The sequence below is a fragment of the Macrotis lagotis genome, chromosome 1 (genome assembly GCF_037893015.1).
Source record: "Macrotis lagotis isolate mMagLag1 chromosome 1, bilby.v1.9.chrom.fasta, whole genome shotgun sequence".
NCBI classification, from domain to species: domain Eukaryota; kingdom Metazoa; phylum Chordata; class Mammalia; order Peramelemorphia; family Peramelidae; genus Macrotis; species Macrotis lagotis.
Genome location: NC_133658.1, coordinates 222,268,424 through 222,293,946, shown reverse-complemented (window position 1 = coordinate 222,293,946; position 25,523 = coordinate 222,268,424). Strand labels below are relative to the sequence as shown.

At 32.6% G+C, this 25,523-nt stretch overlaps 1 protein-coding gene across 1 annotated transcript in view; it reads right to left on the bottom strand.

Annotated features, from left to right (window-relative positions):
* Positions 1-25,523, bottom strand: part of LTBP1 (latent transforming growth factor beta binding protein 1) — a 490,138-nt gene that overhangs the window by 82,961 nt on the left and 381,654 nt on the right. The window contains exons 20-23 of the mRNA XM_074209684.1: positions 14,431-14,553; positions 9,825-9,947; positions 8,285-8,407; positions 2,080-2,202 (exon numbers count right to left, since the gene is read on the bottom strand). Of these exons, the coding sequence (XP_074065785.1) occupies positions 2,080-2,202; positions 8,285-8,407; positions 9,825-9,947; positions 14,431-14,553 (492 nt within the window). The remainder of the gene's footprint in view (positions 1-2,079; positions 2,203-8,284; positions 8,408-9,824; positions 9,948-14,430; positions 14,554-25,523) is intronic.

The window sequence follows — 25,523 nt, the reverse complement described above, 5'->3', positions numbered from 1 at the left end:
CTAAAATGTGTCAGTCACAGATAACATCTGGGATATGATTATTAAAAAGACAGGCACCTCTGAAGGTGCTTACAATCTAATAGGAAGGGACTACACACAAAAGGAACTAGGAAAATAAGACAGAGAGGAGATTACATCAGAGGGTATATGGTAGAGTTGAAATCAGGCTGATTATAGTAAGACCAGAAGTCCAGTTTCAAAGCAATGGGAAAAGTTTGATATGCCAACCTCCAGTCCTTTAATCAAAGGGACAAAGAAACTGAGGGAGGTAATGTCATTCAAGGCTTATATAGAAGCTAGGTGATGAGTTTTACTTAGGATGGGCATCTTGTTCCATGGAAGAACAGCAAGTTAGCTTAAGGAGGGAGGTGATGCATATGCTGGTCAATCAGGAAAGGGCTAGAAGACAGAACCTGAGATGAATCTTGAAGAAACTGTAATTGAAGAGGAAGGAAGTACATTATAGGCATAGGGGACAGTCAGTACAAAAGCAAAGAAACAAGAATCAGTTTGTGAAGAATAGCTGCCCAGGAGTGAAGAGGAGAAATAACATTTAATAGGGTTGGAAAAATAGACTTGGGGTACTTTATGAAGCTCACAATTTCAGTATTTATTTCTTGTTGCTGATCTAAATATGTTAGTTATGTTATTATTCAAATATACATTAGAGGGTAGAAACCATTCTCTGTTCCCAAGTAAATGTTACTAGAGAATGTATGATTATCTTTAATGAAAATTATTCATGTCTATTACAAGTGGCATTAAGGAGACATTTAATATAATTATATTTCTACTAATATATTATCAAATTCACCAGAATCAAAATAAAAACATATATAACACCAATTAACTATCACAGTAACTTTTCAGGGTAAAAAATACAAGAAATGGGGGGTGGCCAGGTGGTGCAGTGGATAGAGCATCAGCCCTGGAGTCAGGAGTACACTTAATAATTACCTAGCTGTGTGAGCTTGGGCAAGCCACTTTAACCCCATTGCCTTGCAAAAACCAAAAAAAAAAAAAAATACAAGAAATGGAGGAATGACTTTAATATATTGTGCTGTGTTGTTTTGAGTCAGAATATTTGCTTGCTATCCCTAAGTCCAACACCAAGAATCATTAATGACAGAGCAAGAAGAATCAATTTTTTTAAACTCCTTCATTTCCAGATGAGAGAGCTGAGACCTAGAGTTACAATGACTTGCCCATAGTCACAAAGTTTAATAGCAGAACTGAGACAACTAAAACCTAACACACCTATTTCTCAATCCAGTGCCCTTTCCACCTTGCCATATTTTGTCATATATCAATGTATTTTTGTGTCTTTATCTATCATATAGCTCTGTTCATAAAACTTAGGGTCTATCTATGAAGATAAGACAAACAAAAATTCAAGCAATAACATTTCAACAACAATAAAAATGATACCAAAAAATAGGAAAAATTGATATGACTCAATTCTGGCTTTCATTTTACTTGTGCTATTCTATATGGAGTACTAAATTATATGTATGAATGAATGAATGAATTAATTTAAAAAATCAAGAAAATATCTTCCTTATCTTAATCATAGGATCATAAATACAAAATTATTTTGAAAAAATATTAAAAAATATAAAATAAATATAAATTAGAGTTATAGGCAAAATTGAGAACAAAGTATTAGAAAAGCTATACCTCACAAAGAAATCGTAGATATTGGACATTCAAGAAAAAGAGACATTGATTCATCAGATAAGGTGGGGCATCCATATCAATGGAAGACAAAAAACAAGGGGTAAATCAAAGTTCTCTAGTAAATGAATGGAATTAACAAATACTATGGGTTAAAGAATTTTGGCCAGGAAAAATATGAATAATTTTCATTTACAAACCTCATTTATAAACAAATAAGAGCATAGAATTTAGAGAGAATAGTAAGCCTGAGATCATTTAGATTAATTATCTCATTTTATTTATGAAGAAACTTAGGGACAGGGAGGGAAAGCCCAAAGTAACAAGAGTAAACAGAATAGTGGGATGGTAGCTAGATATGGCCAGGAATCACCACAGAAGCTAAGAAATATGAACAAACAGTACCTTGACACTCCTTATTGTTAATTAGCTGGAAACCACTGGAACAAGTACATTCATAAGAACCTTCAGTATTAGTGCAGTCTCCTCCCTGGCAAACACTGCTATCCTCCAAGCATTCATTGATATCTGAAATCCAATCAACAGTCAAAGCAATTTATACATACAGTAAGAGGAAGGTTTATAGCATTTTTTTCCTTTATGGTTAAATCCTAAAATTATGAAAATTATGACATGCATCATTTATTGAACATAATTATTGGATAAGTGGATGAGAGTGCTTTCAATTTTTGAATTTTTCCATTTAAATTATGATACACCTTCAAAATGACTTGGCTTTTGGCAATTTAATTAAAAGACTATGATTTCCATTAATTAATGAGAGAGAAAATAAAAATGTCAGGATTATGTAACTAGCCACAGCTAATTTGGCTACATAAGTTATGAAGATGATTTTTAAATAAAAATACATTGTAAAATCTTGGCTAGATGATCAGGAATTTAAGTACAATATAATATACATCAGAGCTAACAAAAAGGAATGTTAAGACATTAAGTCCCTGCATTTAAGGGCCTAACAATTTAGCTGGAAAGATGAATTAAATAATAATTCAAAAATGACAATAAAAGAAATAACATTATCTGCAAATTAGTGGTACAATACTTACAAATCAGTAGCACAGACTTTAGATCAAAAAAGTAATTGGAGGAAAGAATTATTGGATGATACTATTGTCTGAAAAAGTTCTTTGCAAAGATATTCACAATGCTGCCACCCTAGCTTGAGCCTTCACTATTCCTAGGCTATTTCTACAGTTTTCTGATTGGTTTCTTGCCTTTAAAGATATCATTCACACCAAAGTCATAATGCTTAACCACATCATTAGTCCTAATGCTTACTGGGTCACATTATTCCATTTTTCCAATGCTCAAAATCCTTAACTGTCACCCTGTTGTTGGACTGGACTTGTGATATAGTCAATGAATGGATTATGCAGAGGTGGAAGTTGAATGCTAGTCTTCCGGAATACCTAGATACCAAGAGACCTAATCTTTTACCTTCAATGTCACATTGTCTCCCATTTGAACCACCCACCTTCCCTTCTTATCAAATCAAATAAAAATTCTTTGGTTTAGCATTCAGTTCTTAACAGTCTGACTCTAAACTACATTGCCAGTATTGTTGCATTTTATTTCCCTTCCCACACTCTACTAACATATCAAATTGTGCATCATTCCCTGGTATCAACTGACATTTTCCTACTTCTGTACATAGTTCCTTTTACCCATAATGATTTCCTTTCACATCTCTATATGTTGAAAACATTTCCTTTCTTCAGGGAAGTTAGTTTAGCTACCACATAACTCCTTTATAAGATTTCTACTATTTCTCCAGATAAAAGTGATTTCTTCCTCTCAAAATCTTTTTTAATCATTCTCTTTTGACCTCTCCTACACCATTTTGGGTTTGACTTGTAATTTCATTGTTATATAGAACTTCCAGTGAAGAAACTCCCTCTATAAAACTGCATTAATTAAAGCTCTGCAACTTCACAGACTTAAGAATATTACTTAGATCATGGTCATTAGAAGACCACAGCCAATCTGTGTCAGAGGTCATAGTCAGGAATGTTTCAGAGACATTTAAGAGTCCTTAAACACAGCTCTTCTTGATTTCAAGGTCTGTTTTCAATGTCAGACCCTGCCTCCTCTCAATTATAAAATTACATTTTATTACAAATTAATTACATTAATTGTATATTTGTATTATTCTCTCAATTAATCTATGAATTCATCTTAAGGGCTATGTACAATTGATACTGTTATTTATAACTTTATTATGATAACACATACTAACAGTCCTGTAAAGTAGAAGCATACTGGTTATTCTATCTATGTTACTTTAGAGATGAAAACTGAGTCTCAGGAAACTGAAATGAAATAAACGTTCTTTGGCACAAAAGTAGTGTTACCAACTAAACTGAGTTGTATGGAGTGAATTTAGATAGGGGCATAAAAGAGATTGAATGTTCAAAAAGGGAATTGTGAAAAATAAGGATAAAATTACTAATTATATTTTTCAGATAATTATTGATAAATATTTCAAGAAAAACATATTAAGCAAACATCTGAAAAATTTGATTTGAGTGTGACTTAGGGGGAAAAGAACAATTAATGATTTTCTTATCCAAAACAATTGTTACCATATACTTCCTTGCTACCAGAGGAACTCATAGTCAAAACCTATGACTCTTAACAGATCCAATTATTCCTCTTCTCCACTATTCAGAACTCAAATTAGCAGAAAGTTAAGGAATAAAACTTACCATTTTTTGTTTCTAATAATATAATTTTTTATCCCATTTCCTGCTAATAAATTACTGTTCCTCTTACTTCAATAAATTAGAGGGAAAACTCAATATGGGGACTATTATTTAGCAGATCTGGCCCTACATCTTTAAATCTGAATCAGGTGATATCTAAACAATAAATGTTAGATTGGATCCTGCAATTTTCATCATATGTATATATATACACACACATACACACACAGAAATTGTCTACAGAATGGATTTTTCTCTTGTAGAGAAGAACCAACCCATCTGTTTTCTTAGTCATTCATATATGGTTTCTTAGTTACCTACAGATTTGTTTTTAAAGACCACAGTTAACAAACTATTACAAATTAAAAATATCATATTCTCAGAAATATATATATTTAAAATATCTTTTTTTCAGGTTTTTGCAAGGCAAATGGGGCTAAGTGGCTTGCCCAAGGCCACACAGCTAGGTAATTATTAAGTGTCTGAGGCCGGATTTGAATTCAGGTACTCCTGACTCCAGGGCCAGTGCTCTATCCACTGTGCCACCTAGCCACCCCCTAAAATACTTTTAAATTCAGTCAAAGCATAAAAATACAGATCAAAGTCAAATCATATTGACTAGCAAAAGTAGAAGTCTGAAACTTTTCCTTCTGTTAAGAAGTGAGAAAAGATATTTGGTCACAGGTATTACATGGAAATTCTAGAGTGATTTCCTATGGAGCCTTAGATGATAAAATCAGAAACAAAGGATAAAAGTAAATGTTATCTTCAGCATAATAATATTTTGAGAAAAGTAAATAAAATCAGTTTGGTTTTCAATGTTTCTCAAGTTTATGAGTCTCTCTTTGATGAAATCACTATCCTAAGGTCTTCAAAAACTGTTTAAAATTGGTAGGCCAGAAATGAAGTTATAAAATAAAGATAATGTTCTGAAACTATGTATTGGTAGACATTTTCCCTGATTAGAAGGAAAAAACAAGGGAAGACAGAATCAACAATTTAAATTTGGATGGGAACTTAAAGGCCTAAGTCAACTCCTGTCATTCAAATAGAGGTTAAACACTTGTACAAGGTCATACAGTTGTTAAGCAAATCTCAGAGATAGGATTTGAACTCAGGTCTTCTTAATTACAAACTCAGGGCACTTAAGTAGAAAATGAAGAAGATTAGAGAAAACTTTGCATCAATTGTCTTCATCTTTTCTGTTTTGCTTGGAAGGTAGAGAGATTAACAGATAAACAGTGCAACATGATAACATATGTAAGCTTGTTCTTCCAAGCTTACAAACCTTGAAAAAAAGAGTAGAGAAACATTTTAAAATTACTATCTCATTGTATTCAAGGAGGAACCAGAAAATAATTTTGGTTATTTTTTAAATTTTTATTAGGATCACTATGTCAACAAAAAAATTCAACATATTATAGTCAATGTAGGTAATCATTTTCTTCATCCTCATCTAGGCTGGTCCTCAGTAGCAAACAAGTCTTACCAGTTTATTACCAGAAGCTACTAAAGCTGGGAAGAAACTATCAAGTATTTGTGATCCAATGGCAGAGTTTCAAAGGGAACTGAAAATTCACATAACTTACAGCTTAAAGGAAATGATTATTATCTAGCCCAACTCTCTTTTTATGAGAAAAATAAGACCCAGAGTCTTTCCTAAGTTCTCGAAGGAAGTTGTAGGATCACGTTTCTTAATAGTTGGAAAGAATCTGAGTGATCATCTAATGCATTAAGAATGGAAACTGAGGCCCAGAGACATAAGTAATTTTACCCAATTTCACAGAGTCAATAAGGAATAAAATCAAGATTTGAATTAAAGTCCTCTGACTCCAAAGACAATGGTTTTTTTTTCCATTGTAAAATAAGATTTGAATTCTAATTCTCTGATAAAAAGGCAATACTTTTTCTATTCTAAAATTACCCCTTCAAGTAGAGGTAGGCTGACACAAAATTTGTGTTATCTCTATACCACAAAATTGCAAGAAAACAGATTTTGTTCGTATAGCTAAGGAAACAGGAATGACATGAAAGAAAAAGGTATGTAGTTGCATACTTAGGATACATATATAAAAGATGATTTCCCATCAAAGTTTAATTTTGATTGTGATACTTTCTCCTATTTTGATAATAATGAGTAAGTCTGATTTTTAAAATGTTATAGTTTGATCTTTCATTAAATTAACATTTTTGGGTTCAAATATCTGGGCTTTTGCAGTTAGATTAATATGACAAGACTCTTCAAAGGGCAAAACATAGAAAGATCCCCATCTAGTGGTGATTCATTATCACAGTTTTAGCCTTTGTGACCTATTCACCTTCTGGGGTCAAAGTAGAGGAATGGGTAGCAAGTTTATTTTTTTATATTTTTGACTATTTTTATTATGCTATAAAAGAATGCAACTTTGCACTGTAACCATTGATATTTCCCAAACAATAATTTTTAAATAGTTTTTATACCAAAAAACCATTATCAAAGTGAGTTTAAGAGAAAAATTAGCATTAAAAGAGGTAGGCATAACAAAGATGGGATTCAGTAACAATCTTGAGAGACTAAAAAAATGGACAAAATTAAGTATAATGAAAACTGACAGGAGTAAATGCAAATCTTAAATGTAGATTCAATAAACTGACTCTACAAGTATAAGATGAAAGGGGTAAGTATGTTATGATGGCAATTTTATTAAAAAATATCTTGGGGCTTAAGTGAACTGTAGGTTCCATATGAGTTTATGTTATGATACAGCAGTCAAAAAGCTAATAAAATTTTAGGCTTTATTAAGAGTTGTATAGCTTCCAAGAAAAAAGTGATCAAGTCTCATAAGCTGCCTTAGTCAGGCAACATCTAAAGTTCTGTGTTGACTTTTTAATACTACAATTATATAAAAGACTGGATAGCAGGAGAGATTCTTTAGTGGAGCAGCCCGAACTGTGAAAGGCATTGAGCCCAATGCCATAGGAGGACTGGAAGGAAAAAAAACTTGAGACATTTAACAAAGACAAAGCATTCAAGAGGAATATGGTAACTGTCTTCTTAAAAACTATAAAACTTAAAAACTATAATGTAGCAATTTGGCCCCATAAGGAAGAACTTAAAGAATGGGCAAAGGTTGCAAATACGCAATTTAGAAATGAGGCAACAAAAAAAAATTTGATAATAATTAGAGCTGTCCAAGTATCAAAGTGGTTGGCTTAAAAGGTAGTGAATTCTCTCTCACTGGGGAAAATCATTCAATCCGAGGATGGATGATAACTTGGAGGCAAGAAAAAGAGTGCTAAATGGAGTGCTACTAGGGATTCTTTTTTTTGGAATGGGATGAACTGGATGGTTATTAAGTTCCCTTCCAACTCTGATATTTGGTGATTCTGATTTACATGAAAAATTCTCACATTAATGTGTTCTCTTTCTGAGAAATTAAACTTCAGTTCTTTTCTAAATAATTTGTAACTAAGGAGAATTAACCTGATGTCTCTCTTCTGTTGCTCTATTACAGAGTAGCTTGGAGTAATAGAAAATATCAATGGACTAAAAGCCATTAAGCTTGAGACCTAGACCTAGTTCTACTATAACCTTTTTTTTTAGGTTTTTACAAGGCAAACGGGGTTAAGTGGCTTGCCCAAGGCCACACAGCTAGGTAATTATTAAGTATCTGAGGCCAGATTTGAACCCAGGTACTCCTGACTCCAGGGCTGGTGTTTTATCCACTACACCACCTAGTCGCCCCTACTATAACCTTTTAACATGATATTTAGAAATCACTTTGCCTCTTTCTTAGAGTTCCAATTTCAGCAATGAAATGAGTAATGTAGAATAACCAATTTTTGAGGTCCTTCTTAAGAATTCTAAAGTTTAATGAAGGAATCGGGTTCCATAGTCAAGTCCTCACCTTCACAATGGTCTCCTACTGAAGATGCTCTGTAACCTTGATCACATAAGCACCTGAAAGATCCTTCTGTATTTCTACATTGTCCATTTGTGCACAGATGATGGTGTTCACATTCATCAATATCTGTGAATCAAAATTAAACCTATAAGACAACACTTTTAAAAGGACTTTTATCATTCATATAAAGCAACAATTTATTTCAGGATTGCTCTATCAAATGTTTTATAATTCAACTTGTAGTTTTAAGTAGGAACAGTCTATGAATTGAAATTTCCTAAGAGGAAAATCTATCTTGCAATAAAAAAAGCAAAAACCTCAAAATATTCTATTAGGAATATTGGATTCTGTATCTAGTTCGTCAAATTGTCCATACCAGAAGTGATAAGTGACTCAATACATGTATTATCTCATTTTATTTCCACTCTTTATTTGCCCTTGATAATGGAACCAGTAACTTCCTAAGAAAACTTTACATGTTCATTTTTATGTGCCCTATTATCTTAGACAGCTATGACCACCCTCCTTAATACTTCTGACCCTTGATTACCTTTCATATTGTCTATCTCTCTATCCAGTTCAATGCATAAGCATACATCATATATATAATTAGGCTATATATATATAAGTATATACATAAAATAGTGCTATCCTCATCATTAGATCTTATGCTTATTTACTTACTTATATCCATTATTATTTTCCAGAATTCCTAATGCTGAAATTAACAGGATTGTAGCACATACTGACTGATTGCATTTCTTTATGAGATAAATGAGAATATTTCATCTCTCTCAATTCAGGTCCTTTAAAATTTCATTCAAAACAATACCACCCAAGGAGCCTTCCACTGATAAACTCCTCTCATTCTTTAGCCTCCTCAGAACTTCTGTACTATCTTTCTACATGAATGATTTGTAAATAGTTCATATTACTACATTTTATTCTTGTCTTATCATAAACTCCTTAAAGGAAGCAATCCATAAATTTATGGCTTTATAGTCAGTGCCTTTGCTTACCTATACTAAGAGCAATGCTCTACATAAAGATGTTCACCAAATTAATAAAAAGGATTAGGTCAAAAATCAATCAATCTGAAAACATTTATTAAGTGCCTAGTAAATGCCAAGGTTATGGTAAGTCAAACAGTCATTGTCCTCAAGGAGCTTATATTATTCTGAAGTCTTCAGTGAAAAGGAGAGGGCACTTGCTCACTTGGACAGTAACTAGAGGAATTCAAATACATTTCTAGAACACCTCTAAATGGCTCCTGTGTTTTCTTACACATCACATTTTCATGTATACATATTATTTTACCTTCAAATAATGCCTTTTAATGGACCAAGTTAAATTCTTTATGTGTACTGTTATTCTATAGAGAACTTTTCTACCAAAAAAAGGGGATTTTCATCCTGTCTTCTTGGAAATACAGCATCTCTGTGTGATCTCCTGAGAGATAGTGACAGCTCTGAGTCTCTACCAGGGTCTTCAGAAAGTCTGTCATTCATCTAATTTCATTAATATACTTGTGCTATAATCCTACCTTCACATTGGTCTTTTGCTGCTGACAGATGATACCCTTTTTCACAGGTACACTTGAATGACCCCTCTGTATTTTTGCACTGTCCATGTGTGCAAAGGTTACCATGCTTACATTCATCAATATCTGTAAATAAAAAGACAGGGAAATGTTTTAAACTACACTCATTGACTAAACAGTTTATCATTTGATAAACTAGGTAGCTAGCCAGACTACAAAGTGCTCTCTCTCCACTTCTTCCAAATCAATCTCAGAGTTTAGGTTCTATGCCACTGTATAGAGAGTCTCACACTCAGATGAAAAAAGAAATCTCAGGATAATACCAGTTTCTAACCAATCTTTCTGCTTCTGATGTCCATCTGCATAGCTCAATCTTTATGTTTCCAATATATAATATTGACTAGTACACTGCAAAAAAGAAATCATTATTTCCACATATAGCACTTATGATAGCATCCAGGGCTTCACACATTGTGTGGCATACAGTAGGCATTTAATAAATGTTTACTAACTTACGAAAACATAAAACTTCTGCTTACTGCTCCAAAAGAACAAGGGTAAGATAAAATTAAATCAAGTGAAAAATCTGTATCATCAGACTTACAGAAATTCATTGGAAAGAAAGAAGATAGGTCAGAAATAGTCAAAACAACAAATTGGGTTCTTAAGACAGAAGAAGGCCTTAAACACAAAAATAAACTGACAAACAATCCTGGACCTTGGAAACTGTATGAAAGGCAGAATTTCAAGAACATGAAGAAAACAAAAAACATACATGAATAAATCTAGGAATGAAAAAAAAAAATAGGGTTGTGAAAGAAAGTCTTGAATACTAGAAATGTAGGAAGAGTTTTGAAAGTGAACAAAAATTTCTATTTTAGTATGGACATAAAGAACTAGGATAAGGGAATATAAATGACATAAAAGGATAAGTCTAGTTTTATAGGGAAAATAAAGAGAAAATGTGACCAATATGAGGAAGGCAGCAAGAAATTCAAAGCAACAAGAGAAACAATTTGATGAGGAAAGGACCTGAATCAGATAAATACTGAAAGAAAATCTTATTTAACTATTCCGAAGGATATCACATATGTCTAAGGTTGTAAATACAGCTAGTAGTAGCTGACATGTAATCCTTTAAGGGTTTCAAAATACTATATATATATATATATATATATATATATATATATATATATAATCTGATTTGATTAAGTAGGTTATTTGATTCTGAGATAGGTAGCTTTTTATTATATCTACATTATAGATGAAAAAATTGAGCCCTCAGAGAAGTAGGATCACACAAGTAGATGTCTTCAATAATATTAAAGTCAATGTTCATGGTGGTGAAACTGTGAACAGCAACCTTTCTGGAGAGCATTTTGAAATGATGTTCAAAGGGCAATAAAAATTTGCATACCCTTTGATCCAGCAAATCCACACTGGGTCTAGATCCTGAAGAGATTATGAAAAAAGGGTAAAAAACCTCACATATATAAAAATATTCATGGCAGCCCTGTTTCTAGAGGCAAAGAACTAGAAATTAGGGGGATGTCCATCAATTGGGGAATAGCTGAACAAATTGTGCTTTATGTATGTTATAGAACATTATTGAAAATCAGGAGGGATGGGATTTCAGAGATACCTCAAAAACCTTGCATGAATTGATGCTGAGTGAGATGAGCAGTACCAGAAGAACACTGTACACCTTTAACAAGAACATGGGATGATGATCAACCTGAATGAACTTGCTCACTCCCTCAGTGCAAGAGTCAGGGACAATTATGGGGGAATCCCTGATAGAGAATACCATCTGTATCCAGAGAAGGAAATATGGAGTTTAAAGGAAAACCAAAGATCATTATTTTCAATTTTAAGAAGTTGTCTTGGGGCGGCTAGGTGGCACAGTGGATAAGAGCACTGGCTTTGGAGTCAGGAGTACCTGAGTTCAAATCCGGCCTCAGACACTTAATAATTACCTAGCTGTGTGGCCTTGGGCAAGCCACTTAACCCCATTGCCTTGCAAAAAAAACTAAAAAAAAAAAGAAGTTGTCTTATGTATTACATAATGTTGCTTCCTCTAATATTTCTTTCTTCCTTAAGGATATATATTTTTCTTTCAACACATTCAATTTAGATCTATGAGTATCATGGAAACAAATGTAAAGACTATATCAAATTGCCTTCTGCTGGGGGGGAGAGAATGGAGGGAGGGGGAAATCGTAAAATTCAAAATCTTGCAAAAATTTGATTGGTAGAAACTACTATTTTATATATTTGGAAAACAAATAATATATTTATATAATTACAAAAATCAATGTCCATCTAAACTCAGTCAAACATCCTAACTACTATGCTACACTGGCCCTAAGGAACCAAAGCAAAGGGCTATCTAATTACCAATTTGGATATTTTTGGTAAAATACCTTCAATTTTTTTTATACAATACAAAGCTTTAGCAAACAAAGCTTTTTGAAAAAAATGAAAATAATCAGACATGCTCTGCCTACCTTAGAAGTTTATTGGGAAGATCAGATGAGATGAGATGAGAAAGAAAGCACATCAAAAACTTTAAAGCAGAGTACATAGGCAAGAAAGTTATTGTTCACAAAAGGGAAATAAGTTCTACATTCAATTTGTGTTATGTGAGCTTCTTCTGCCTTATCTTACTGGAGCTCAAAATTACCAAACATTTTTTCTGCTCTTGGCCATCATCCTCATCTTCTTCCAATGGAAACCTTGGACTTTGCCCTAGCATCTGATATGTAAACTTCTGGCCTTATGCTACAGGGCAGGGTTATCTATTCCAATTCTCAACCCTCTCCCTAGTTTCTTGCATTATTGTCTTACTGCTGTCTTACCAAATTAGAAAATAAGCTTCTTGAGGAAATGGACTGTCTTGTTTCCTTGTATTTGCTTCCCAAAGATTAACACAGTATCTGGCACAAAATAATCAATTAACAAATTCTCTTGTTTTATCTGTGAGAACACAAATGCACACACATGCGCGCGCGCGCACACACACACACACACACACACACACACACACACAGACAACACACCAGACAGCAGACAGATGTTTTCCTAGAGGGGCAGGAGTAGAATATGAATATATTTGGAACAAGTGGTAAGGGACAGTTTTTAGAGACACTCTAGGTAAGCTGGGAAAAAAAGAGTCTGATTTTTCCTTCTTTTTCTTGTGATAAAATTGTCATCATCAAGGGAAATATTTTTTTCATGGCTCTGAGGTTTCCTTCAGAACAGTACTAATATAGTGAAAGAGTTAACTTAACACACCAAATACTGAACATACTTTGAAAGGTTTTGAGGAAATCTAGCTTCTCACCCTTTTTTTTTTACTCAAACAAAAACTTTTCATTTTTTCCTCTAAGACCAGAATTCAATGGCATTAAAATCAAACAAACAAGCCCTACTATTGAAAATATATTTGTTTTCTCTCTTAGGCAAACTAAAATAGATGCAGTCCAATATTTAATGAACAAAACTTTCTACTTTAAAAAAAATGTCTATGACATATATTCATAGTCAAAGAATCTCAGAGCTAGAAGAGACTACAAAAGTCATCTATTATGATCCTTATCTTTATAAAACCCCTGATAGTCATCTGGGTTTGAATGAATGGACCCTATGAAAAGGTATCTACTAAGCACTTGATATATACTTGGCACTGAGATTAAATACAATGTATGACCTGAAGATATTCAAAAGAAGAGGAAGTGATTCAATGCAATGGCAAAACAAGCTAAATTTTGCTTTCCACATGCCACCTTATTAAATACACAGAAAGAGCACTCATGCTCCACCTAAACCTTTTCTTCTTCAGGTTAATCTCTCAAAGTTTCTTGGAATGATTCTATAGTTCATCACTGTCCTTCCAACAATTTTCTCTTTGGATGACCAAAAATAAAAACAGTATTCCAGATGTGGTCTGACCTAGTACAAAACACAGCAAGACTATCACCTCCACTATTCTGGATCCTTTACTTCTCTTAATGCAATCTAAAGGCTTAAAATGCAATACAATGCATTTTATAATGCAAAGGTTTGTAATTTCAGAATCTTGTATATAACATCCATCAAAAGTATACTTTGTGAATCATTGCATACTTAGTAAATGTTCATGAACAGTCGCTTTGGTCCCAAAATTAATGAATTATGGAATTTTAGAATGGATGAAAAGGATTTTGATGGCAAGTCAAAAAAGAAATCATCCTATAATATACTGTGCAGCTTGATATCCAATTCCTGGGCAAAAGACTTTCAATGAAAGGGAACCTCTCAATATAGTCTCTTCCATTTTTAGATCATTATAAGTTTTGTTTTTTCTTTCTATATCAAGTCTAAATTTCCTTCAGGCATAGGTTGAACTGGAAAGCTACTGAGAATGCTTCCAATATTCAAATTCAGTGAAATTATGAGAAGGAATTTAGTAGAATGTTTTATCTTATTATATTTTTGGTTTCCATATCAGACTGCTAATTTATATTTAGTTTATGGTCCTCAAAGTCCCTAGTTGACACAATAGCACAAGCTTGGCTATTTAAGAATAAACAATAAATTTTAAAAGAAGAATTTTCATTAATTTAGTTACCTTTGCATTGCTTTCTATCAGGAGTTGGATTATAACCTCTGTGGCATGTACACATGTAAGAGCCTTCAAGGTTGGAACAACTGCCATTCTTGCATACTTTTGGATCCAAGCACTCATCAATATCTTGAAGAAATAAAACATGAAAAAATTAAAAACAGAGAATATTAATAAAATTAATAAAGGGAAATGCATTCATTCAACATTTCAGAAAATTCAGCAACTGCTTCAAAATAATATCCCACATGAGATAAATATCATTAGTAGAAAAGGAAAGCGTAACATAAGATAAACTATTTTCTGTAGTTTACCTGTACTAGAATCTTGTCAAACAATTCAATTTAATAACACTTCTATTTCTCTACAGCAAATTCTATGAATAAGCAATTAACCATCAAAGGAAAAGTGGCAGCAAGAAGGAAGTACTTCTAATGTCTATTCAACATTTACATACCTACTATATGTATGGTTCTGTGTCAGATGCTGGAGGTATAAAAAAGGAAAAAAAACGCTTCCATCTTCAATAAGTTTTTAATTTGCTAGTCTTAGAAAACTGTCTTTTCAGGATGTAATGGGGAACTAAAAAGTTAGATGGAATTAAGGACTATCAGAAATAAAAGGTGAGTCTTCTGTGGAAAAAAGAAAAAATGCAAGAGAAAGAAACTGAAGATTGTAAAAAAGATAAATAAGAACACTGAAAAAAGTTCTGGAAAACTTTCCTAAGCTACAGGTGAATCAGATTTTATTAAAAAATGAAATATTCTTACATAACTATTAATCAGAGAGAACTCTAGTAAAAAGTCTAAGCTGAATTACAAGTTAAGGTTATTAATGGAATAGCTTAGACAGACATCTTAAACTAGAAGTAATGCCAAAGAATTTGGTTTCCTGCTAAAAGAAGTGAGAAATAAAATAAAGTAATATAGGATATATATATATATATATATATATATATATATATATATATATATACTATATATATGTTATATATACAGAGAGAATATATATACATATTAGCTTAATAGGATTAAAATGTTATGTTTATCATTTGTTTTAAAAGGGGTATTTTATATTCTATTAAAGTTTTATTTAATTAACAAATCATGGTAGTTTTTAACCAAATGTTTCAATTTTTTTTTTTGAAAAAGCTATTGGACTGCTCAATTTCATTTCTTATACACTGCTCCTCACATGGATTCACATCATTACCTCCCTCAGTAAGATGACATGTATTCTACAAGAATGATTACACAAAGAGTAAAATTTACATTAGAGTACAGAAAAAGCAAGATAAAGTATAAGTTAAATGAAAAATTCATTTTTCATGAATCACATTTAAAACTTTTCAAAGCAAGAATACACATATAATATTTTATAGGCAAAAACAAGAGACACCTGTGATCTTGGAAGGATGAAACAAAAGGAATAACATGGATACTACATGTGCTAGTTCATCAAGATGCCATTTCATGACCTAGGTTAACTGGCTTGGCATTAGTGCAACAAAAATAGCACTTTCTAACAGCCACTTGGTTGCCCAATGTGCATCTCTATCTTTTAGTATTTGGAATCCATTTGGCTGCAAGCAAAAACTAGAAGGTTCCAAGAGTCAGAGCCAAAGTAAATAATGAAATAGAACTAGCCTAGACACCATGCATGGAAATTCCAGACAGAGCAAGGAAAATATAATGTCTAGTACCTGATTTGGTTTCAAAAATGCTAATTTCAGAAATATATGAATAGCCCCCTTTAATAATGTAGTCACTGGGGACTTATTTATTTATGAGGCAGTAGTACTACTAGCAAAAACAATTCCAAAGACCATATTTCTTTCTTAATTCAAGCAAATTAACAAAATTGTTTTCAGGTCAGAGTTTCCAGAAGCATGCATAAAACATCAGATTTTCTAAAGTAATTAACAAAGAGACAAAGTATCCTGAAATTCCTAGTGGCTTGAAAAGATTGTTTCCCATATTTTTCAGAGGCAGCATGGTATAAGTTTACAAGATAGGGAAAACTTAGGTTCAAGACCTCCCTGTGATACATATTGATTAGGATACCCTGCATGATCAGGACACCCTGCACTAAGTACTCAACATCTCAGTGCTCTAGATTAGTCACCATCAACTCAGCATGCAGAGAATTGTCAAAGTAACTGAAACTAGATTAAAATGTAGTTGAGAAATATTTAGCAAAATAAAAGTACAACAGAACAGAGAAACCAGATTTTAAAACTAATTTGAATAGGCATCCACAGGGATCCTTATGTGTTTGACACCACTACTCAAGGCAACTCTACAAGTTGAAGAGAAGATAACTGATAACTTGAACAACTGGTAGAGGAATTTCTTTGCCTGGGAGTTCCTTATACCAGTGACATAAAAGGCTAGTTATCATTCTTTTCAGATATTTGTATCAAATTTGTATCAGGATCTTGCCAAACTATAAATTATTATGCAGATCTATTACTTTTAAATATCTAAATATCTAAATGATTAAATAGGCTTAATAGTATGAAAGTGTGTCTTTAGTGAATAACTACACACTCTTACATCAATAAATCGATAAAAAAAATCTACAGAAGTAAGTCACCTTAATTGCTATTTACTAAACACCAATCTGATACAAATATAGTAATATCATTGCAATGTCTAAACATTCAAGGCAGATATTTTCAGAGGGGTGTTCAATTCCCTATTTTAATCAACAGGTCTCCATTCTCTTTCTAACTTCCTTCTTAACAGACAACTGTTAATCTGCCTAGAATGGAATCTTAAATATGAAGTGGGGTGAAATTTTCAATGGCACTTAACTATTTCATTTCTTGTCACTTACTCTGACAACTTTACTAAAATATCAAATACTGAAATGGATAAGTAATGGCTTGAGTCTCATTCTATAGGATTCTCCAAGCATACCATCATATCGCCAACAAAGAGTGAGAGTTTTGTTTCCTAATTGCTTATTCTAATTCCTTCCATTTCTTTGTCTTTTTCTTCTGTTATAGTAAAGCATTTCCATGACAATACTGAATAATGATGGTGACAAAATATATTCATAGTTCAACCCTGTTCTTACTGGGAAATTTTTCCTTATTACATATAAAAGCAATTTTTAACATTAGATTTTTAAAATTTTGAATTCTAAATTCCCTCCCTCCCTTCCCTGCCTGAAACAGTATACACAGATATAGGTTATACACCTGCATATTACTAATGTTGTGGAAGAAAAGGAGCAAAATATTAAAACCATATAAAAATAAAATAAAAAATATTATGTTTCAATCTGCATTCAGACTCCATCAGTTTTCTCTAGAAATAGATAACCTTTTTCATCATAAGTTCTTTGAAACTGTCTTGGAGTTTTCTATGGCAGAGAAGAACTAAGTCATTCACAAATGATTATCATACAATATTGCTATTACTATGCACAATGTCCTCTTGGTTCTGCTCATTTTACTTTTTACCAATGAATGGAAATCTTTACAGATTTTTCTGAATACATATTGCTCAATATTTCTTATAGAGCAGTGTTCCATCACAATCATATACTGTAACTTGTTCAACCTTTCCCTAAATGATGAACCCCTCAATTTCCAGTTCCTTGTCACCATACTATATATACATATACATATATACATATACATATATATGTGTACACACACACATATATATACATATATATATATATGTGTATATATATATATATATATATATATATATATATATACACATATATATATATATATGTATATATCTCCTTTTCCAGGAAAAAAAATTCTCTTTGGTGTACAGACCTAGTGGTGAGTGATATTACTAGGTCAAAGAGTATGCATAATTTATATTCTTTTGGGCACAGTTCAAATTTCTCTCCAGAATGTTGGATCAGTTCACAATTCCAACAATGCATTAGTGTACCAATTTTCCCCCTCCACAATTGTCATTTTCCTTTTTTTGTCAAATTAGCTATTTGACGTATATGAGGTAGGAACTTTGAGTTGTTTTGAATTACATTTCTCTAATGAATAGCTATTTAGAGTATGTTTTCACATGACTATAAACAGTTTTGACTTATTCATCTGAAAATTGCCTATTCATCCCTTGACCAATAATCTGGGAAATGACTTGTATTATTACAAATTTGACTCACTTCATTAAATATTTAATAAATGATGTTTTTATCAGAGAAACTTACTATGAATCATCCAATTTCCCAATCCAGTTTTCTATACTGGTTTTTCTTGAACAAATACTTTTTAATTTAATGTAACTAAAATGATCAATTTTACTTCCTGTAAGGAAATCTTTACCTTGTTTGGTCATAAATTCTTCTTTTATACATCAATCTGACAGGTAAACTATGCCACGCTACCCTAATTTGCTTACATATTACCCTTTAAACATGTACTCATTTTGACTTTATCAACATATGGTGAAAGCTCTTGTCGATGCCTAGTTTCTACCAAAATGTCAAATAGAATTTCATGTCTCAAAAGCTGGTATCCTAGAAGCAGAAGGTAAAATAGAAATTGAAAGAATTCACCAATCACCGCTCAAAAGAGATCTCAAAATGAGAACTTCCAGGAATATTATAGGCAAATTTCATGACTCCCAAGAAAGAAACAATTCAAATATTGTGGAGCTACAACCAGGCTAACACAAAATTTCATAGTTTCTACATTAGGGGCTTGAAGAGTTTAGAATATGATATTCCAGAAGACAAAAGAGTTTAGATTATAACTGAGAATCAGCTACCCAGCAAAACTGAATGTACTTTTTTTCAGGGGAAAAGATGGGGCATTCAATGAAACTTTCCTGATGAAATGACCAGAGTTGAATTGAAAATTTGATCTTCAAGTAGAGGCCTCAGGTGAAGAAAAGAGAGGATGGAAAGGAAGGGAAAATTATGAGGGATTTCATGATGCTGAACTGCTTGTATTCTTGCATGGGAATATGTTACTGATGACTCATATAAACCTTCTTATTAGGGCCATTAGAAGGAGCACGTGTGTGTGTGGGTGTAAGTGTGTGTGTGGGTGTGTATGTATGTGTGTATGTATGTATGTATATGTATAGACAAGGCACAGGAGGGAACTGAATTTGAAGGTATAATATATTAAAAAGATGGAGTTAATGGATGAGAAAGGAATGTCCTGGGGGAATGGGAAAGGAGAGGTAGAATGAGGCAAGTTATTTCACACAAAAGAGGCAAGGAAAAGTTTTTGCAATGGTGTGGAAGAGGAGGAAGGTGGGGTCTCAGAGGAAAATAGGAGAGGAAAAATATGGAAGAAAGGGGACAGGGGGAAGAGGAGGGGGATATAGGTGGCAGAGGAGAGGAGAGACAAAGTGAAAAGAGAAAACAGAATAAATGGGGGTGGGGAGAATAGGATGGAGGGAAATACAATTAGCAATAGCAACTGTGGGAAAAAAATTTTGAGGCAATTTCTCTAGAAATTGCTAGAAAGGATGCTATTCATCCCAAAGAATGAGCTGATAGGTCTGAACACAGACTGAAGTACACTTTTTTCCTCACTTTACTTCCCTTGAGGTTTCTCTTTCTTTGTGTGTGTATGTGTGTGTATATTATATTTACTTTTACAATATGACTACTGTAGTAATGTTTCATGGCTACATAGTTTTAGACTACACCAAGAAACTTGCTTTCTCAATGTTAGGAGTGGGGTGGGGGAAAAGATAAGAGCATTTGAAACTCAAGGTTTTTGAAGTAAATGTTAAAACTTGCTTTTGCATGTAGCTGGGGCAATTTTTTAAAAAATAAAATAAAATATTAAAAAAGGATGTAAACCTGAATCAGGACAGAGAACTTCCTCTCTGAGAATGCATCATATCAACTTATTTCAATTAAATTACAGATCTAGTCTCTCTTAATAGTAATAGTAATTATAATAATAATAATAATGGAAATACCAACAATAAAATGTGAATATGAATAACAATTATATATATATATATGTATATATTAATAAACACATATATATGCTTCCATTTTTAATGGGGTTTTTTTAGGTTCTTGCAAGGCAATGGGGTTAAAGTGGTTTGCCCAAGGCCACACAGTTAGGTAATTATTAAATGTCTGAGTACAGATTTGAACTCAAGTACTCCTGACTCCAGGGCCAATCAGTGCTCTATCCACTGTGCCACCTAGCCGTCCCCTTTTTTCATGATTTTTTAAAGGAAATCTAACTATTACTTATGGACATTCTTTGCAAAATAAAAGCAACAAAGCTAAAGAATTAACTTTACAAAAAAAGAAATTTATCTTGCACAACAGGGAATTAGGAGGGGAAAGAAGAAAGAAAAAGGAGGGACTGATAGAAGGGATGACAAAAAGGAGGCTAAAAGGAGGAGGGGAAAGGGGATAGAAAAGGGAGTGCATTTGATAAAAGGGAGGACAGGGGCGGCTAGGTCACACAGTGGATAGAGCACTGATTGGCCCTGGAGTCAGGAGTACCTGAGTTCAAATCTGGCCTCAGACACTTAATAATTACCTAGCTGTGTAGCCTTGGGGAAGCCACTTAACCCCATTGCCTTGGAAAAAAAAAGAAAGAAACCAAATTATAAATATCAAAAATGAAAAGAAAAATTCATCACCAATTAAGAGAAAATTAAAGCCACAACTAGAAGCCATTTTGCCCAACTATATGCCAATAAATCTGATAAGTTAAATGAAAAGGATGAATATTTACAAAAATATAAACTGCCCAGATAAAAAAAAAAAGAGAAAACAGCCAATTTAGAAAAAAAAGTTGAACAACTCATCAATGAAATCCCTATGGAAAAAAAAAATTCCAGGGTCAGGTGGATTTACAAGTGAATTTTATTAATTTTTTTTAAAGAACAAATTATTTCAATTTTTTTATAAATTATTTGAAAAATAGGTGAAGGAATTCTGTCATATTCATTTTATGACACAAATATGGGGCTGATAGCTAAATCAGGAAAGGCCAAAACAGACAAAGAAAATTATAGGCCAATTGCCCTAATGAATATTGATGGAAAAATTACAAATTCATTTATCACCATGATAATACACTTTGACTAGTTGGGATTTATACCAGGAATGCAGGACTGATTTAATATTAAGATAACTACCAGCATAATTAAACATATCAATAACAAAACTAACAGAAATCATATGATGGTGAGAAAGTTTTCAACAAAATACAGTATTTATTCCTATTTAAAAAACTAGAGTATAGGAATTAATTTGAGCTTTACATAAATGATAAGCAATATCTATCTAAAAATCATCAGTAAACATTATATGTAATGGGGATAAGCTATAAGCATTCCCAATAAGGGAAAAAAGGATGTCCATTATCACCTTTATTATTTAATAATGTTCTAGAAATGTTAGCTTTAGCAATGAGAGGGGAATTAGAAAAGACAATGAGGAAACAAAACTCTAACTCTTTGCAAATGATACAATAGTATACTTAGGGAATACTAGAGAATCAACTAAAAACTCCTTGATACAATTAACAATTTTAGCAAAGTTGCAGAAAATAAAATAAACTCACCGAAATCATCAGCATTTCTATATAATGCCACAAAGCCCAGCAGTGAAATAGAAAGAGAAATTTTATTTAAAGTAAGTGAAGACAAGATAAAAAGTTTGAAAGACTACTTGACAAGATAAACCAAGGAACTATATAAATATAATTACAAAACACACAAATAAAGTCAGATCCAAACAACTGGGAAAATATCAATTGATCATGGGTAGGCTGAGCTAATAAAATAAAAATGGCAATGCTACCTAAATTAAACTATTTATTCAGTACCATATCAAACTACTAAATATTCTTTTGCAAAACTAGGAAAAATAATAACAAAATACATTTGGAGGAACAAATGGTCAAAAATATCAAGGGAATAAATGAAAAAAAAAATGCAAAGGAAGGTGAGCTAGCTGTACCAGATCTAAAGCAGCAATCATCAAAACTATTTAGTAGTGGCTAAGAAATGAGTGGTGGATCAGTGGAACAGATTAGTACAAAGAAACAGCAATAGATGAATTTAGTTATCTAAAGTTTGATAAACCCACAGACTCCAGCTTCTGAGATAAGAACTCACTGACAAAACCTGCTGAGAAAATTGGAAAATAGTATGTCAGAAATTAGGCATAGATGTACAGTTAGGCTAAGATATGGTCAAAAGATAGGCATAGACATAAAGGGTGATAACATAAGCCAATTAGAAGAACAAGGCATTGCTTATCTATCAGATCTATGGAGAGAATTTATGATCAAACCAGAGATAGGAAAACACTACAAAATGCTAATTTCAATTATAATAAATCAAAGTTTCTGCACAAACAAAACTAATGCAACCAAATTTAGGAGGAAAGCAGAAAACTGGGAAACAAGTTTTACAGACAATGATTCTGATAAAGGCTTCATTTGTCAAATATAGAGATTCCTAAGAATACAAGTCACTCCCCAGTTCATAAATGGTCAAAGAATATCAACAGACAGTTTTCAGAGGAAGACATTAAAGTTATCTAAAATCATATAAAAATGCTCTAAATCACTATTGATTAGAGACTTGTAAAATAAAATAACTTTAAGGTATCACCTCATACCTATTAGATTGATTAATAAGATAAATGCTAAAGGGTTTGTGTGAAAATTGGGACACTAATGCATTGTTGGTGGAGTTGTGAAGTGATCCAGTCATTTTGAAGAGCAATTTGGAACTATGCCCAAAGGACTCCAAAATTGTACATACCCTATGATCCAACAATACCACTAGGTTTGTTTCCCAAAGAGATCAAAAAAAAAAAAAAGGAAAAATGATCCACATGTTCAAAAATATTTATAATAGTTCTTTTTCGATGTCAAAGAATTGGAAATTGAGGAAATGTCACTGGGGATGTTGAACACATTGTGGTACATGAATGTGATGAAATGCTATGTTTCTGTAAAAAATCATGAACAAGAAAAACCTGAAAAGACTTATAGCCATTGATGCTGAGTGAAGTGAGCAGAATCAGATGATTTTTATAAAATAACAGCATCACTGTCTGATGATCAACTATGACAGGCAATAATACAATGATCAAAGGCAGTTTTTCCCTTTTACGCTTATTCTCCTTTCACCACATGACTAATATGGAAATGTGTTTAACATGATTGTACATGTGTAACCTTTAACAGATTGCACGCTGTGTTGGGAAGGGGGAGGGAAAGGAAAGAGGGGGAAAAAATCCCACCCTTTTTCTTATTTTCTACCCCACTCTTTCCCACTCCCCTCCTACTTCTCTGTAGAGTAAGGGATTTTTATACCCATTAAATGTGTATGCTATTCTCTCTTTGAGCCAATTTCAATTAGAGAAATTTTCAAGCACTGCCCTCCACCACCACCTCACCTTCCACCTTCCCTTCATTATAAAAGTTCTTTTATCCCTCTTTTATGTGAGATTATTTATGCCATTCTTCCTTCCCCTTCCTTCTCCCATACCATACTTCCTCTTCACACCTTAAACTTGTTTTTTGGATTGTCATTCCATCAGAATCAACTCACACCAGTGTTCTCTGTCTATGTATGCTCCTTTTAACTGTTCAAATAATGAAATGGTTCTTGGGAGTTTCAAGAATCAGCTTCTCATGTAGGTTTAAAATGTTATATGTAACAATTTAATCTTATTGACTCTTGTGATTTCTCTTTATTTTTTTGATGTTTATTTGAAAATCAAATTATGGAGCTCTGTCTTGTTTTTACTCTGTCTTGGCTCTTGTTTCTATCTCAGTATTTTTAAAATGTATTTTCATTATAACAGAAAAGGAAGGTGGAAAAAAAAGTTAATTGTATTCAAAAGAGCTTGCAGGAATATTCCTTCATCACTCCTTATTTTGTTTCAGCCTTTCACAAAAAACTAAGAATTTGTTTTTCTTTTCTGTCTCTGTCTCTGTCTCTGTCTCTCTCTCTCTCTCTCTCTCTCTCTCTCTCTCTCTCTCTCACACACACACACACACACACACAGCCATTACTTCCAACACTGTCACTAACATTTTTAAAAGAAAAATCTTAATAACAAACTGAGATATGATCCAGAAAGCTAATAGAGTCACTTCATGCCAATAATCTTCAAGATTTAATCAAACATATAATCAAAATATAATAGAATACAAGCAAGTATAATCAAATAAAAAATTACAAAATCAATTACAAAAGATCTACAAAACACCTAACTTTTTTAACAGAAAGTACATGTGTATGATTATGTGAGTGTATGTATGTACAACATTATGAAAATATGAGCTGTAAACATTGTCTGAATTTAATACAAAGTGCTGAAAATTCTACCTGGAGGTATTCCACACAAATCACACCAAATTTTAGTGTCCTAGAAAAACTATTACTGACAGGAGAATGCATTATGCAAAGAGAAAAAATTGTATATTTTCTTCTACCTTCCTTGAAAATGGAAAAATTAGTTGAGGAGTTGAGCAATAGAACAAAGTGAGAATGGAGGTTGGGTAATCTAATATAGCAATATTCAAAACTAGCCATAAGTTTTGAATGAAATAACATCATTCAGCTTCTCAGGATAGTCCTTTCATTCTAATAGGAATTCAATAAGCCCTTCTTGAGTATGGTAACCAAGGTTTAATTTGACATTTAATAGGAACCTATCCAACTGATCAACAAGCTACAGAATGGCATAGATGATTCAATATAAAGACTGAAACAACTGCTACTCTCAAAGACCTTACATTCTAAAAGGTAGATAAGTATGTATATGTGTGTATGTACATGTATACATGTATAGAATAAACAGAATGAGAATAGATACAAAATAGTTGAGTAAAGGGCAAAGTAGATTGGGAGAGAGAAAGTCTGTAGCAATGTCTCCAGATAGGAGGTAAGAGAGAGGTCCTTGAGCTATATCTTGAAGATAGAAAAAAGACTCTATGAAGTAGAGAAAGCACATGGAAAACCGGAGCTGGCAGGATTTAAAAAATGTAAAGCAAAAATATTTTGCAGAAAGGATAATCTAATGAATACTTTCTGAGATTCTTGAAAAAAAATCAAAGTAACTAAGTGTTGATGTTCTGCTACAGATAAGGGTTT